The sequence below is a fragment of the Prosopis cineraria genome, unplaced genomic scaffold, assembly GCF_029017545.1.
Source record: "Prosopis cineraria cultivar Desert tree isolate PC_DT_omini unplaced genomic scaffold, ASM2901754v1 PC1, whole genome shotgun sequence".
NCBI lineage: Eukaryota > Viridiplantae > Streptophyta > Magnoliopsida > Fabales > Fabaceae > Prosopis > Prosopis cineraria.
The window spans coordinates 58,437,803-58,453,730 of NW_026555332.1; the positions used below are offsets into that span (position 1 = coordinate 58,437,803).

At 36.8% G+C, this 15,928-nt stretch overlaps 3 protein-coding genes across 6 annotated transcripts; all 3 read right to left on the reverse strand.

Annotated features, from left to right (window-relative positions):
* Window positions 1-232: 232 nt before the first annotated feature.
* On the reverse strand, window positions 233-1,050 carry LOC129312376 (uncharacterized). Its single transcript, XM_054954955.1, has 2 exons — window positions 892-1,050; window positions 233-787 (listed from the first exon to the last, which is right to left on the reverse strand). The coding sequence occupies exons 1-2, from the start codon at window positions 917-919 to the stop codon at window positions 453-455; spliced, it is 363 nt and encodes a 120-aa protein (XP_054810930.1). The 5' UTR covers window positions 920-1,050; the 3' UTR covers window positions 233-452.
* A 2,722-nt stretch (window positions 1,051-3,772) lies between these two features.
* Window positions 3,773-10,345, reverse strand: LOC129318348 (probable serine/threonine-protein kinase At1g54610). Of its 4 annotated transcripts, none has more exons than XM_054963087.1 (9): window positions 10,172-10,345; window positions 9,414-9,820; window positions 8,982-9,266; window positions 8,557-8,874; window positions 7,758-7,985; window positions 6,760-6,860; window positions 6,369-6,483; window positions 4,312-5,859; window positions 3,773-4,036 (listed from the first exon to the last, which is right to left on the reverse strand). In XM_054963087.1, the coding sequence occupies exons 2-8, from the start codon at window positions 9,774-9,776 to the stop codon at window positions 5,533-5,535; spliced, it is 1,737 nt and encodes a 578-aa protein (XP_054819062.1). In that variant the 5' UTR covers window positions 9,777-9,820; window positions 10,172-10,345; the 3' UTR covers window positions 3,773-4,036; window positions 4,312-5,532. The 4 variants fall into 4 exon arrangements, with proteins under 4 accessions (XP_054819062.1, XP_054819068.1, XP_054819054.1 ...); XM_054963093.1 differs by having other exon boundaries at window positions 9,414-9,823; XM_054963079.1 differs by having other exon boundaries at window positions 9,414-10,052.
* A 2,886-nt stretch (window positions 10,346-13,231) lies between these two features.
* On the reverse strand, window positions 13,232-14,672 carry LOC129295298 (uncharacterized). The gene is made up of 2 exons (XM_054933811.1): window positions 13,775-14,672; window positions 13,232-13,696 (listed from the first exon to the last, which is right to left on the reverse strand). Exons 1-2 carry the CDS (start codon window positions 14,617-14,619, stop codon window positions 13,618-13,620), a joined length of 924 nt encoding a protein of 307 aa, XP_054789786.1. The 5' UTR covers window positions 14,620-14,672; the 3' UTR covers window positions 13,232-13,617.
* Window positions 14,673-15,928: the final 1,256 nt, after the last annotated feature.

The window sequence follows — 15,928 nt, forward strand, 5'->3', positions numbered from 1 at the left end:
ATTTTACACTTGATAAGCCTACTGGTTGGTGCAATAATTTGCTTCTCAAAAAAAAAAAAAACAAGAATATAATTAATAAACACGCCAGTCGTGCATGAGAGGATTTCTAGTCCTTATAAGACTGACAAGGCAATGATTTAGAGTGCATTCATTCTATACAAGATAAATAGTTTTTAAGTTAGTTACTGTAAATATTGACGTCGGAGTAGTCTCAAAAATTCTTAGGCGATGATTTAGACCAAGAATTCTGTAAACCTTCTTTATTAAATAAAAAAAAATCCTTGAAACTCCAGAATGACACTTCAATTCACAACCAGCAAACCCACTTGATTTCAGTTGCAATTTCTCAGGCTTGTGAAACCGAATAAAGTAGAACTAAAACCATTTTGACTGAAAGCTGAAGATTACAAAGTAGCAGTAATGTTTTTTTTTTTTTGGGGGGTTGAGAGGTCTCACAAATCCATTCTACACGTGTTGGACAAGAGCCAAGAGCGATATACGAGTTTGTTATCATTGTCCTGCCAATTAAAGTTTGGCTCATTCGGGATAGCAACTGCGGGAATATAAAATAGTATTAGGAAGAAAAGATCCACAATGGAGTCGGACGGCAGAGCAACTGAAATAAGACAAATTACAAATGGAGGGTGGAAGGAGGGGCGTTGATATTCAGCAAAGAGAAGAAGAGGAGCGCAGGTGTCAGAAAGGGGGTCCGGGAGGAGGAGGAGGTCCACCGAACAATGGTCCGCAGCAGCTCTCGAAGAGGCAGCAGCAGCACACAATATATAAACTGCGAAACACATTCGAGTTCAAAGCATTATCATCCATCCATCTTTACCTGCCACTAACCCTATCACTGAATGATTTAGTCTTCCAAAGAAAATTTCAACTCACCAAGAAGAACACAGCCGGCAGATGCCATTACACAGCGCGCCGAAGCATCCGAATGGTCCCGGCGGGCCTGGTGGCGGTGGACCCCAAGGTGGCGGCATTTCTCTCTCTCTCTCTCAGTCGCTTAGCTTTCCCGTTTCTTCTTTCTCTGTGAACCCAGCTGGCCTGTTCCCATGCCTTATATATAATATACACTCTCATTAACTTAATCCCTAAGAATTCGTGAAGCTTCTTGGACCCCTTTTGACTAGTAAGTGAACCGTCTTATCCTTTTGACGTTCTGCTCTTCTCATCATCACCTACCATTCTTCCAACCTAAAGTTCAGCCTTTGGAGCGCCATTGCCCTATTTAATGCTATGCTAACAGTTCAAATTCCTACTTTCTCATGCCCCCCCACCCTCTTCTTCAGAAAAGAAAAAAAAAAATTGAGGGTTTTTTTCCTTCTTTTTGTGAAAGCAACAGTTTTCAATGAGCTGGGGGGTCTTTCATTTGGTGCGCCAATTGCCAAGAGAATGAAATAACGAGTTTCGATCACTAGGTTTATGAGAAATTTTCACGAAGGATTTAGCTGCCTTATCCGTCATTTCAACAATGATTAATTCGTCGTGTTTAAATCATAACTTATTTCCATTTCACTTTCAAGTAGCATTTTTCACCTTGCGTAGGATTCCTATTGCTCTCATTTATGTCCTTTGCGCCTTTGCAGCAGCAAATTTGGATGGGACGTATTTTTTTGTTTTCCCTCCTTTGGCCGAGATCTGGATGGGAGAGATTAAATTTTGATTTACATTTCTCTTTCAAAAATAATAATAAAGTTTTTTAAATTATATAAATGATAAATTGATATCTCAAAATGTTATAATTTTATTAAAATTTTTATGAATTTTTGTGCTAATAAATTTTAAATTAAAAAATTATTTTACACTTATTAAAAATAATCAATGAGAATAACAACTTTTACTTAAAAAAATGAATTTTATTTTATAAATGGTAAGAGTTAAATGAGAAATCACAACTTATCAAGTATAATTTCTATTATTAAAAAAATAAGTTATTAAAATAACAAGTTTCAATTATAACTTTGTTTAAAGAATAACAACTTTTATTTTGTAAATCACAAGAGTTAAACAAGAAGTCACAACTTGTCAAGTGTAATTTCTATTATTCAAAAATAAGTTCTTAATAACAAGCCTCAATTATAACTTTTATTTAAAAATTGTAAGAATTGAATAAGAAATTACAATTTATCAATAAAGGTAAACTGTCTTTTCAATTTAAAATTTATTAACATAAAAGTCTCTAAAAACTTTAGTAAAATTATGACATTTTAAGAGATCTTATTGTTATTTATATAACTCAAAAATATTTCATTATCATTTTTTCTTTTTTTTTTGGGAGAATGCAATTTTTAATAGCTTAAGTTTGTCTTAATTGTTAATTTGATCTCTCAATATAGTCCTTGAAATTTATTTTGATTATTGATTTGATCCTTATTACTTAAAAAAAATATTATATTATTAAAATTTATTAACTTGGATAATAGAATATTTATGGTAGTCATGCAAATTAATAAAAAAAATAATTATTTAGATAAAAACATCAAACTTTTAATTTTTTAAAAAAATAAGAAAATAAAACATATTGTAAGTGATTAGATGCATAAAAATTAAACTCATCCAAGGGTTAATTTATTTTTATTTAACTATATATACATGTTAAATCATCAATTTACTTTATATATTAGATTATTTGGATTATTAATTTGTGTTTTAAAACTTAAAGAACTTTCACAATAATTTAAAAAAGTATAAAAGAATCAAATTAATAAAAATTAAATTTAAGAGACTAGTTAACTGAAACAAGCTTAAAGAACTAAAAGTTTTATTATTTCTTTGTTTTTTTTATCAAGAGTATTTTTTTTAATAAGAAGCATTACATAAGCAAATGCAAAAATAATCTTCTTACTATATATTTTTTTAGAATAGACTACTAAAATTTTTGAAAAAAATTTAATATATCATTATAACATCAATCTTGATTGACGGTTAAGGAAACAGCAGCAATGATCTACTCTCTTCATTTAAAAATCTAAGACATTTTTAATCGAATTTCACCTTCAATAAGGTAGTTATTTACTTTTTAATTAACCTTATCTTTCCATATTTTACCCTATTAAATACCCTATAATAAATATAAAGTCATTATCAATAGGGGTACTTTTAAAAAAAAGGCAATGATTACACTTCGAAGACTAAAAATGCTTTACATTTTTTAACATTTAACTCTTCAAAAAATGCCTTATATTTTTAAACAGAGAGAGTATATAATACTTGATATTTTAAAAATTATAAAAAAGATGCTCTCTATGTTTAAAAATGTAAGGCATTTTTTGAGTAGTTGAATATTAAAAAAATATAAGGCATTTTTAGTCTTTCAAGATGTAATCATTGTTTTTTTTTTAAAAAGTATTTCTATTGATGGTGACTTTATATTTGTTATAAGGTAGTTAATAGAAGTAAATATGAAAAGATAGAGTTACTTTGAAAGTAAAAAAAAAAACTTTATTGAAAGGTGAGATTCAGTTAAAAATACCTTATATTTTTTAATAGGAGTAACTATTTATTTTTGAGTTGATATAATTTTTGTCATATTTAATAATATCAAATTTCTTTTGCGTCGTATCTAAAACTTTATTGATGTTAAGTTGGATGGATTTAATTTGTTCCAAATGACCTTCGTGGACTTAAATTTTATTGTTTTCCCGATAAAGAAAGGAACCATTGCCATCAAGTAATACTGGCCCCGGGTGCCTGGGATTGGTGGATAGCGTCACCGTCCTTGCATCATTCATTGAAAAAAGAGACAAGCGAAGAGTGGACACTATTTTAAATAATCGTATCATTCCATCTTATCATTCTCTGTAGAACAGGAAAATCATTACAAACCGAGGGAAATGAGGGAAATGAAGGAGGTAGAGCCCTCACTATTATTACTGCAAATCACAGAGCCAGTTTAAGGAAACGGAGGCGGAAAAAAACAGACACTTATGGAGGCCCAGGTGGACCGGGAGGTCCAGGAGGCCCTGGTGGCCCGAACGGACCTCCAAAGCAGTCTCGTAGCAACCAGCAGCAGCACAAAAAGCTCAGGCTGTCAAATACACCATCAGAATTAGCACTTGGATGATAAACAGAAACAAGGGAAAACGAATAATCATGGAAAAGAAAAAGACAAGAAACGTATTTTTTTTCTGTCTGTTTTCTTCTTCTGGGTTGTTATTAGAGAGAATAGCCCACCCAAGTTTCAACTTTTTCTTTGTCTAACCATCTTTAGGCCGACTACATTTAACAATCAAATGGTAGATTTTGTGGTAACAGAAGTTAAAAAAAAAAAAAAACATATACGAGCCAGTAGAATCTACTCACCAAGAACCAATAACGTCGCAAAACCCACCGAAAAACCCTGGGCCTGGTGGGGGTGGCCCCCATCCAGGCGGGCCTCCGGGTCCTGGACCTGGACCACCGGGTCCCATTGCTATTGATCCCTCGCTGTGCGGAGAGAAATCACAGGAGCAGCCGAGCGTAGACGTGCAACGTATCCCCGCAAAGGAGATATGAAGCACAACGTGAGAGATGGTTTCTCAGTTCGGAATTTATAGAATGTCCAGAGAGTCTCGCTTAGCCCACAAGCATCTATTTATCTGCGTGTTCACAGCCTCTTTCCTCAACTGCTCTTCTGATGCAATCTACCATTCAAACCAGCACCAACAAAAAAAAAAAATAAAAAAATAGAAAAAAAATTCCCCGAATTTGTTCAAATCTCATCTACATGGATTAGAATGAAATTAAATAGTCAAGGATCGGCAAGCGTGTACCTCGAACAAAATTCATATATATTACAACTCAACTTTTATCAATCAAAATTAATGTCAAAGTAACTGTAACACACGGCACCCAAAGGCAATAAATTCAAAGCCAAATGTGCCGTTTAACTTTCTAATACAAATTATCTAGATTTCAATATGCCCTTGTTTAAATTTTAATTTATAAAGAGATAACACATCTTAAAGCAACAAGTTGGTATCAGCATATTATAATTTATGAGAATAAATCTCTAATTCGCGACCGCTAGAAACCATTTTCAACATGGAAACTACATAAATCTCTCTCTTCATTTGAGGCACACTTAGGAGCTATATAAATATTTCTCACTCTCAGGAACCAGGGACATAACAACAGCTCGAAAATTTATTACAATTTTTTTTTTTAAAATAGTAAGATTCCAGATATTAACACAAGGATCTCAAAAAACATGGAAATAAAATCACAATATACATTGTTGAGTAAACTCTTTAATCATGAGAACAAATCGGGCACAAAAATATCATGTATCCTTGTAGAAACCAATAGATAAAAAATTTAGAAAAAAGTAATTGAGATCACAAAAAGATTTGTTTTTTGTTTTTTTAAAAAATAACCCTTGCACTTTAACCAAGCAATGTACTTCACACTCGGGAGGTAGACCAGCAAGCAGGCAGCTAAAAGAAAGACTTCCATAGCAGTTGGACTCCGTGAATCAAATGATGTGGCAGAGGCAGGGGAATTTCTTGGATATATTATCTCTATATGAATGAATGGGGTATATAGCTAGGCTCTGATTTTCTTTCCTTTAACCTTATCCTTGGGGGAAACTCTCTGTGGTTTAGGTAAATCCAATGTATCAGCTGCAGAGTGTTTCTTCTTCTTCTTTCGTGCGTCAATGGCGGCAGTATTACCTATGGGACCTGACCAAGCTTGGAATGGGTCCTTTGAATAAGTAAAAGAAGTAGAACTAAAGGCAACATCAGGAGGAACAATGTCTGGATCTATATGATGCGAAGCTCCCAAAGGATACCCAAGCTGTCCATCCTGATGTGGCGGAGGAAACTTTTCACTCTTGCTCTTGGCATTCGCGTGACTGATTAGACGCCTTCTCTGTTATGCAGAACCATAACAAATTTGATCAGCAGATATTCATAAGCACGCAGATATATATTTTTTTAAAATTTACTTATGAAAGATGGCACAACAGCCACACTCTCGTACGCGCTCAGAATTATTAATCATGACAAAAAAAAAAAAAAATCCAGAATCAACAGAATTGACAAGTTACAAGAGAAGAAAGATAGGCAGCCAGAGCCACTTGCAGAGAACACAAAAAGTATAACTTTATTATCTAGTCTTACTTGTATTTCTTAAGACAGTTGAGCAAAAAGTTTAACAGCCTAATGTTAAAATCATCATCATTGCTCAGTCCAGAAACAATCCTTTATGAGAAACGTCAGCAGAGTTTCCAAATCCTAGCATTTTTCCCTACTTAGTTTCAGACACTTAATTATGCGTTCCTGGACGATATAATCTTCACAGATTCTGCCTATGAATTGACTACATAATAAAAGCATCAAACACGCAATTGGGGAAAGCAAGTACTTGTAAGAACATACATCAATATTAGACTGAAGCTCGGCATTGGCTTCAGGAGCAGGAAATGCTTTAGTACGTTCACGTGTTCGTGGTTTCTTCGCACCATCAACCTGAGCTTTGCTTGCAGCTCTTAATCTGAACATCCATATCAAAGATTCATTCAAGAGTTGGTAAAACATAATACAATGACTACATTATCGCTAGCAGATATTGACCCAGGAAATAAGTACACTATCTGAAAACTGATTCTATAAATTCCCGGCATTAATGGATGGGTGTGGATGAGTGTAAGACAAAGTGAGCGCCCCTTTATCCACTTACCAACTTAACTAACGTGCACAGTCATAAGCTTATACCATTAGAAAAGTGTAGTAAACCATATGAAGAAATCAAATGTAAGAGCATGAATACCTCCTGGCTTCATCATCCCGTCGTTTAGCATCCATTTCCTTGCTTGGGGGATATTTTGGAAGACTAGAAGGATCACAAGCAAATGGTTCGGTTGTGAAGAACTGCAAGACAATAGGGAAAACAAGCAAAATGAAGTGAACTCATCAAGGACAATATCTAAGCCAGATTCGAGACACTTCACTATTTTGTGTAGGTGCTATATCAGCTTCTTCCCCCAATGAATACACAACAAAACAAATTCACTTCAATGGGAATCCAAGCACCCCCACTGCATTAATATCAGGTAGAATTTGGTAATCCTATTCAACATGGAATCCACACTTTAACGTAGCCATAGCTTAAAAATTGAAAGCATAGGGCAGATACAGAATTAAATAACTTCTCTCTTTGAGACAACATGATTTGAATTGATTATTCTCTATTGTCACGTTTTTAACATTCAAGCACATGTTTGTAAATTACTCATTTTCTTAAAAATTTGTAAATAACATTTTTTTTTTTTGCAAACTTTTTTGGGATAAATTACTTTTCCTCCTGGAGAGACGTTTAAAAATCTGACTTGTCAGAAAAATATTTTTCAAACTTTTATTCCAATTCTTTTATTAAAAACCATAAATTTCATTCATTGCGCATTTAAAACATTGACTATTTTTAAAATTGGTCAAATACATATTAATCACCCATTGTATTTATATAAATAATATAAAAGTATTTTGGTCACAATGGATGTAATGTAATTGTAGGTTATTTTGGCCAAAAGGTCAGTGCCGCAAATTTTTTTATTCAAGGGAGGGAAGAGTATTTTTTGAAACAGAGGGAGGGCCTTGTAAGTTAGACATCTCTAGGAGGGCAGAGTAAATTATCCTCTTTTCCCCCAGATGAACCAGGAACAACTATTCAAATTTCTTTTGTATGTGGCTGAAAACACAATATCGGCAAGGCAGTACAAATTCAGAGAATTCCATACCAGCTTTTTATTAACAAGAGGATCAACCCACCTCACTTTTTAAAGCATTTGAGGCCGTCTTCCGTTCTGTTGGATCAATAGCAAGAAGAGTATCAATAAGGGGCAGTGCAGAAGGTGGAAAATCTTTAAATGTCTCTCTAATGCATCTCTTGTATGGCTCTCGAGGTTTAAATAAGGTAGCATGAGGCAATTTCGACTTCTTCCAATACTCATCAGAAGGTGAACCGCATAGTTTGTATATCTTATGCAGTTGCTCTACCTAAGCAAGTATTCAAGAAAGGATCAACGAGGATATGAAAAAATGACCATCACATGTTTTTTTGGTTGATAAAATCATTACACATTTTTCCATGATGCACTGAAAATATAATGCCAATACCAATACCTATTAACAAGCAAATAGAATGCAGATACTGATGTGCCTTTAATGCAATAAATATTTCAACAAACTATGCAAGGTCGATTAGAGTGGAGCACAAGATATGCGATACTGCTAAACAAAGTGATTTAGCATCAAAAAACCTGAAGTAACACTTAAATAATCAGAGATTTAGTAGACGTTACATTATCATGCAATTTGCTAGTTATTGGTCCACATCCCCTAATTAAACAACTGAAGATGAAGAAATTTTTCTATTCCCTTCATCAATAGTACATATGTTCTTCATAAATGAATGCTGATTACCCTCTACATTAAGAGGGTGCATGACTTGATTTAAGGTTAATTCACTACTAAATCAGATTACAGAAATTATTTGATAAAGAAATAATAAACATTGCGAATTAGCAATGGTCTTACTTCCAATATGACAAAAAGGTTTCTGAATTACCTCAGTACGACCGGGCATTATTGGCTTCCCAGCCAATAACTCCCCTAAAATACAACCTGCACTCCAAAGGTCAATACCCATACCATAGTCCGTGGCACCAAGCAGCAACTCAGGAGGCCGGTACCAAAGTGTAACCACACGACTAGTCATGGGGTGTTTGTGGTTTGGATCAAAGAAAGAAGCCAGTCCAAAGTCAGCAATCTTAAGCACTCCTCCATCGTCAATAAGAAGATTTGATCCTTTAATATCACGGTGAAGTATGTGCCGCTTATGACAGTGCTCAAGTCCAGAGAGTAGTTGGTGCATGTAACATTTGACCTGAAGAGCCACGCAGTATTGTAAAACATCAAGTGTCACCACTTCAAAAGAATGCATACTAACCAATATCCAGCATCTCAAAAATTTTAAGGCAAACCTGATCTAACCTGAGGCTCTGTGAACTTGATTCCTGGGCTCGCAGCAAGACCAGCCAAATCATGCACCATGTAATCAAATACCAGATACAAACTACATGACATCCTTGATGTAACTAAACCTTCCAACTTTACTACATTGGGATGATCCAATCTTCTGAGAACAAGAATCTCTCTGGCCATGAACTTTACACTCTCAGGCTCCAAATTGTCGAATCGAACCTTCTTAAGAGCAACAATTTTACCCGTCAACATATCTTTAGCCTTGTACACATTGCTATACGTTCCTTGGCCAATCTAGTAAGAAAGGAAAATCATTAAAAGAAGGAGAGTATGAGAAGAGCAATAATTCAAAGCACATAAGGTTGCACAAATTGATCAGTCATACATACTGAGTTTCGACAATAACATAGTCGTACTAATAAAAGGTGAAAACTAGCCTACCTTATCAATTTTCTCAAATGTGTCAGCCTTTCGGGGAATCCACCCACTAAGCGCTTCACCACAAACAGCCGTAAGCCAGGGCGGCCATCCAGCTGCTACTTGCTCTCCTCGCACATGTTTGGGAGGATTGCTCAGCCTTGGGTTTGGCTTTGATCTTCTTCTTTCGCCCCTTGGCCGTTGGGCCTGGATCCCTTCATCACCACCACCCTTCTCTTCCTTTTGTTTGCCACCGTTCTGAGCCGCTACCTCGTGCTGAGACGACGTTTCATCTAACTTCCTCGTCGACTCGCTACTCAAATTCTTCTCCTCTTTCACCTCAGAGATTATTCCCGACGATACTTCTCGACTAATCACACACCCCATTTCTTGAATCTAAGCGTCATTTCTTGACATGGTCTATCTACTGGCTTCTTGCAATTATGAATAAGATCGCCACAATCCAGTCAGAAACGCAAGCACAAAAAAGTAGACAGATACTTATTTACTTTATCCTTAAAGATGCATCATGTGATTAGCAGAGTTCGAAATCGGAAAGTAAACTCTCAAGGTTTAAAGGTTAAGGAGCCACGAAGCAGACGAAGAACCGAGGAATTTAGGATTGAGTCAAAGGAAGCAAGATTCAGTTGGTGCGAGAGTGATCTGAATTGATAGAAGGAAAGTGAAAATGAAAGATTTTTGGATAAGGAATTTTAGAAAGAAAAAGGCAACAAAAAAATAAAAATAAAAAGATTATGCCGTATCAAAGATGGAAGCCTTACAGCAATTGAAACAGAGTCAGTGTTGGGCGGGATTGTTGTCGCTTAATAGAGAGAGTACTTGGGAGCTCTGTCTGGTCCTTGTACTGTTTGGCCTTTTGCCGTCTTTTCTCGGTCCGAGACTAGGGAAGTAGCAGTCATACAGAGAGAGGGTCAGATCTTCCCGTTTTCTCAAAAAGTCAAAGCCCCAAATCTCTCCTTTTGCAGGCCACAATCATGTGCATTCTTATTAGCTAAATTAACGGGCATTTCATTACTTACTGTCTCCAAAGGCACGGGTAATTATATATATTAATGATCTTCAGAATCTCTAGGGCCATTTTTTTTCCCCATCTCCTCGTTTGCGTTAAGGGAAAACTTTGCTTCTTGTTCTCTTCAAGCTTTTTCGCTTCATTTATGTAACTCGTTTAATCAGGTCTTACTTTCAAATACAGCTAATTTTATTTTTTGCCGACTTCAAATGTAGCTAATTTGATCAAATCATATGTTGTTGAGCCTGTTTTTGACGGGGCTTGTTTTTGTTGAATTGCAATTTTTTTTTTTAAGTGATGTAACTGTAAGTCATGTTATTTTTTCAGTCACTTTATTGGCACATCCAAGGTTTTAGAATCATCCAAGGCTGTAATTTGTCGTTTTCTGTTAGTTTCTGTGCGCAATTTATTTAAATTATAGTATTTAGTTTATTCATAAATTATAAAATAAATGAATAAAAATACTTATAAAGATCGGCCAAAAATATTCAATAATTTAAAATAAAAAAATGTAAAAATATATATAGCATTACTAAATTTAGTACAAAAATGATCAAATTGTTAACATTAAAAACTAATAGATGTTTGGTCAAGTTAACAATTTGATCACTTTTACGTTAAATTTAATAACATTATATGTAATTTTTATTTTTCTCTCATTTTAAGTTATTGAATATTTTTGACGACTACTTGATGAATATTTTTATTCATTTATCTTAAATTATATTACCAAATTTGATCCATCATTGATCCAAACCATGGCGCCAAATTATTCAATGAGCTGGCAACATTTTCAGGGGAGCAAGGTCGTAAAAAATTTAATTCCAACAGAACTTTGGCTATGTATATTTGGCAAGGATCCTTGGAGTCCATTCGTCCAGCACATAAAGAGATTGTTGAAAATCTTCGCAATTTGTTTAGCGATATTGAATGCCCGTGACATTACATGCTTGTCCCGTTCAAATCAGTAACATATTCGAATATATGGTTGTGTAATGTTTAGGCAAATCAGAGGTTTGGAGACAATGCATTTGCAAAAAGTAAATAATTCTTTCTATATACCTTTTAAAAAAAATAAATAAATGTGAATGTTAATTATAAAATATTATAATCATTTTAAAAAATCTCCTACTTCTAATGCTAGGTTGCTCACTCATTTGATAATCTACTTCTTTTCCTTTTTTTGGTTTGGAGTACAGAAGGCAAGCAAGAAGCTTGGAAAAAGAAATTACACTAGAACCAAGAAATCAAGAGACCCCGAAAGAAACCGACCAAAAAATAAAGCCAAGAACCAGCAAGATAATCTATTTCAAATAACGTTTTCTGTTTAAACAGGTGTCTTGAACGACAGGAGAAACTGTCACCGACCTGACGTCAAACAAGAGTCCATATTTAACCAGCTGAAACGCCGCAAGCAGTTGGCCCTTCAACATCGTTAAGAATCAAAACAGCCCAGCAGAACATAATCACATATCATCATCCTCAACTTCGTGAGCACTGAGTCGGCCCTGAGTCGCCTTTAATTTGCCCTCTTACATGCACACTAAGCTTTCCAAGTTACCATGCCGTTTTAAGCATATTCATCAAAAAACCCGTGTCAAAGGCAAACCCACCTCTTTCATCAAAAACTTCAAACGCACACAGAAACATCTACATGCACAGAGAGCAAATTTCCTTTCATATATACTGGTTCCTGCGCGAAGCGCGTTATATCTTGGCAAGCTTCCAAGTAGTGAGTGACTGCATTTTTAACATCTCCGGCCATTTGAGAGTGAATATTCCTGCTTGAAGTGTCCCCATGGTCCGTCCTACGTACTTTAATATTTGGGTTGTCGAATCCACAGCAGAAAACGACATTTTGAAAGCTTATGTTATGTAACCCTCGTTGCCAGTAGGAGTCAAGTTTTGAGACGTACGAAAGAATATGCCTTTTGGTTGTGACACCTCCAACGTATCCACTACTAGTACACAGCCACAAGTTTCCCGAACAGATTTTGGGATCACCAAGGGGTTGATAGCATGAAACAGCCCGAGCTATTTCATAGGCATAGCTACGAAAAAAATATATTTTTCACTATTTTTTTTTCGTAAAAAGGAAAAGGAAAGTTAAGACCTTCCATGTTTTTTCACTATTATTAAGTTGGCTCTTTTCGGTGCTAGCCGCTAAGAAAATAAGTTTAGACCTTCCAAGTTTTAAAGACATCGGGTTTCATTTCGTCATATATACGTAATACGTGCGTGTATTGAAATTATTATGTGGGATTCCTTGTCCGTCTCTTGTTATTACGTTCCCGATCGCATGGATTGATTTTTCATCCACAGATATATTCCTCCTCCGTTCCGGCAAGGTTAGTTTTATTATGTGCGGAAAGCCCAAGAATTCGGGTTGCGTATTCTTTGGTTGACAGCAATTAATACTTCCACTAACACACATATAATTAACTTGACAGGACATTTACCATTCGAGGAAAAAAAAAAATCTCCCATCAGTTAAAGAAGATATGTAGCATATATAGATGTTTTGACATACAAAAAGTGATGATAATTTATTTATTGAGATGGCCCACGCCCACCACAGTCTCATAGAATCACTGATGCCGGAGGCTGGCTTTGATTCATAGTTTAAACAGCTTTCCTCTGTCAGATCAGCCGGTTACATGCATGCACCGAGGTGGCAAAACAGAAAGAAACAAACAGATGGAAACAAACAGATAAACCGAAGAGACTATATAGTGGATCATTCTTGAAGGACTGATATCAATGATATACCAGAACTCATTTATAGCAAGAGAGAGGTGGAGATCCATCATGCTTATCGAGAAGTGTTGCAATGTGTTGATTATTTGACAAAATATAGTCATCAGACTGATACAACAGTTGAATTCCTATATGTAATACTATCTAATTTGCACTCAATGTTGCGTGAGGATAGCTTAAACATTACTTGGTTTATTGTACTTTTCTCCAAGCCTCAGGCTTGCCTTTCCACTCAAAAAAAAAAAAAAAAAAGAAAAACACATAAACCTAAGACAACTTAAATAAATTCTCGTGTACACATCCAAATACAAGAGACTGGATCTGGGTCATTACATGCACACAAGAAATACTAGACAACTTACTGGAAGTTTATAGTGACAAGCAGTATTAAATGTTTAGTGATAATCAATAAACTCATAGCTGCATGCACGGATTTGGTCATCAGAAGCGGGCTCCGTTGTACTTCTTCTGAGCCTGCCAGTCGTCGATGGTGTTTCCATAGCGCCTTTGATCGTCCCTCCTGTCAATATTTTCTATTATTAAAAAAAAAGTGGGTGGTGAAGTGCGTGATCGTGATTTAAGGTTGAAGTTTCCATACCGCCTTGCAGCGTCCGTGGCGTCCACGGGTTCTCCGTAGTAGTAGTCATCCTCGTGCTTGTGCTGCTTCTTTGGCTCACCTAGGAGCTTATTCTTCAGAGACTTGAGCCTCTCAGCTTCCCTTGCCAGCCCCGTGGCCTTTTCCACCTTACCCGGCTCACGATTATGATAACCGCCGTTACCGGGCCGCTCGGCCCATATCGACGGGTTCGCCCTATCGGCCCCACCATAGGCGGTGGATGATACCTTTGCAGCTTCCTTCAATAGCCCCAAGGCCTTGCCGACGTCACTGGTTGGCTCGCTCAGTTGGGTCCCATTTCTAGGTGGTGGGGTCCAACCTGAAACAGGCCTGGACCAACCATCGGCAGAGTTTCTGTGCGGTTCGAAGGGACTGTAGGTGTCTGCAGGCTGATGCCTATGGTAGTTGTCGTTCGGAGTGTAGATTGCGATCGGCTTGCGTCGTTCTTTGTCGTTGTAGGTGTCATAGTTTTCATAGCCACCGTGCCTATAATAGTTGTCGTTTTGAACGGGACTGCCAAGTGCAGAGGATCGGCCACCACTACCTTCATTATGGACGTGGATCAGGGAGTCGTCGACTTTTTGCCTCTGCAAATAATCACCGTCGTCTCTGATGGAATAACCGTTCGTTGGAGAGCCATGTGTGTAGTAGTGATCACCATATGGCCTGGTAGCCACTGGTACGACTCTTTTTCTGGTCACATGGCCGTCTGGGTCACGGTTGGGGTTGGGGACAAAAGGAACAAAGGGCTTTCTTATTGCAGGACCATTGGGTTCGTCTGTCTTGTAGGTGGAGTAGTTCTGGTGCGAATAACCATACCCTTCCATGGCTTCTCTAGCGTACACCTTACCCTCTTAATATTTTGGAGCTCTTTCAATCTAAAACATCTCACGACTTCCCCTTATATAGAAAAAAGACTTGACCTTCCAACTCTGTTTCTCCCCTGCCTCCAGCGTCCAAACGTTGCCTTAGAGAACCGTATGCTAACAACTTTATGTGAAATCTTCAAGGATATGGATTCTGTTCATGTTCTCACGATGACAAAACTATAGAATCGAATTCCGTCCATAAGTTGCATGCTTGGGTTGTGGGCCTGCAAGGGCTCCTCCGTTGATGTTGGAGTCCAATGTCCAGAGAACAAAGTAGGGAAGAATCCATAAAAGCGTGAGAGGACGTTGGAGTGGTGGAATATGGCAACCAAAGGTGATGCTTCCATCTGTGATTCTCCGCAGACGAGTATGAATGAATTCATTCTCCCCTCTTGCCCTTTAATCCACCAAACTTGGTCCTTTCAACTATTATATTCTTCTACTTAGTGATAACGATCGCCATTTCTTCCACCATCACGAAAATCTCTTCCTTGTCACCTTTTTTGGTGGGGCTTTCTTATCTTTTTTCTTTTTTCGTCTCCCATTCAGAGTTCGCCAAATGCAGATCCGAATACCTTTCCCATTCACCCACAATATCTAGAAACAGAGGATCGTCTCCAATAGTCACGATGACATTAGTATATCTATCTTCACCGTTTATCAGGGGTTTAAAGCTGGAGAGTCGTAAGAATAAATAGCCCGATACTATTTACTATCGGTCAAGTTTAAATTGTCGTCAATTTCAGACGTAGCCCGCTGGTTCTGTTCTGCATTGTCCCTGTCATTTAGCATCTTCTCCCTCCCTTTTGTTCTTGTTGGTTTTCCCTAAAGATAGTAAAACCATTATGGCAATTTGGGTAGAAGCACCGGAATAGCGAGGTCCACCACCTCCCAAATCAACATACTCGTGGAGCTTGTAATAACAAACCAGTCCACACTTCAAACACGAAGTAGCTATATATGATGCATGGCATCGTACTCGTTTATAGCCTGACCATTACGCCAGGGAGAAAATTTGCCGAATCTTAATGGCATCCCATTTAATATGACTCGTTTTTCAAACTGAGCAGTTAGCACAGGTCCACGTTACTTGTTTTTTTCACCACGCCAATCATGGGGAAGCACTGTAAACGTGGGTCTTTCTTCCTCATCGTCAATTAAATGAGCTAAAGAAACTGTGAACATAGGTCAAGCTTGTCTCTTTTTCTTTGGTTCAAAGACGGGCATGGTTTGCTTTTAGTCAAAAAAAAAAAGGCCTGACATGGTT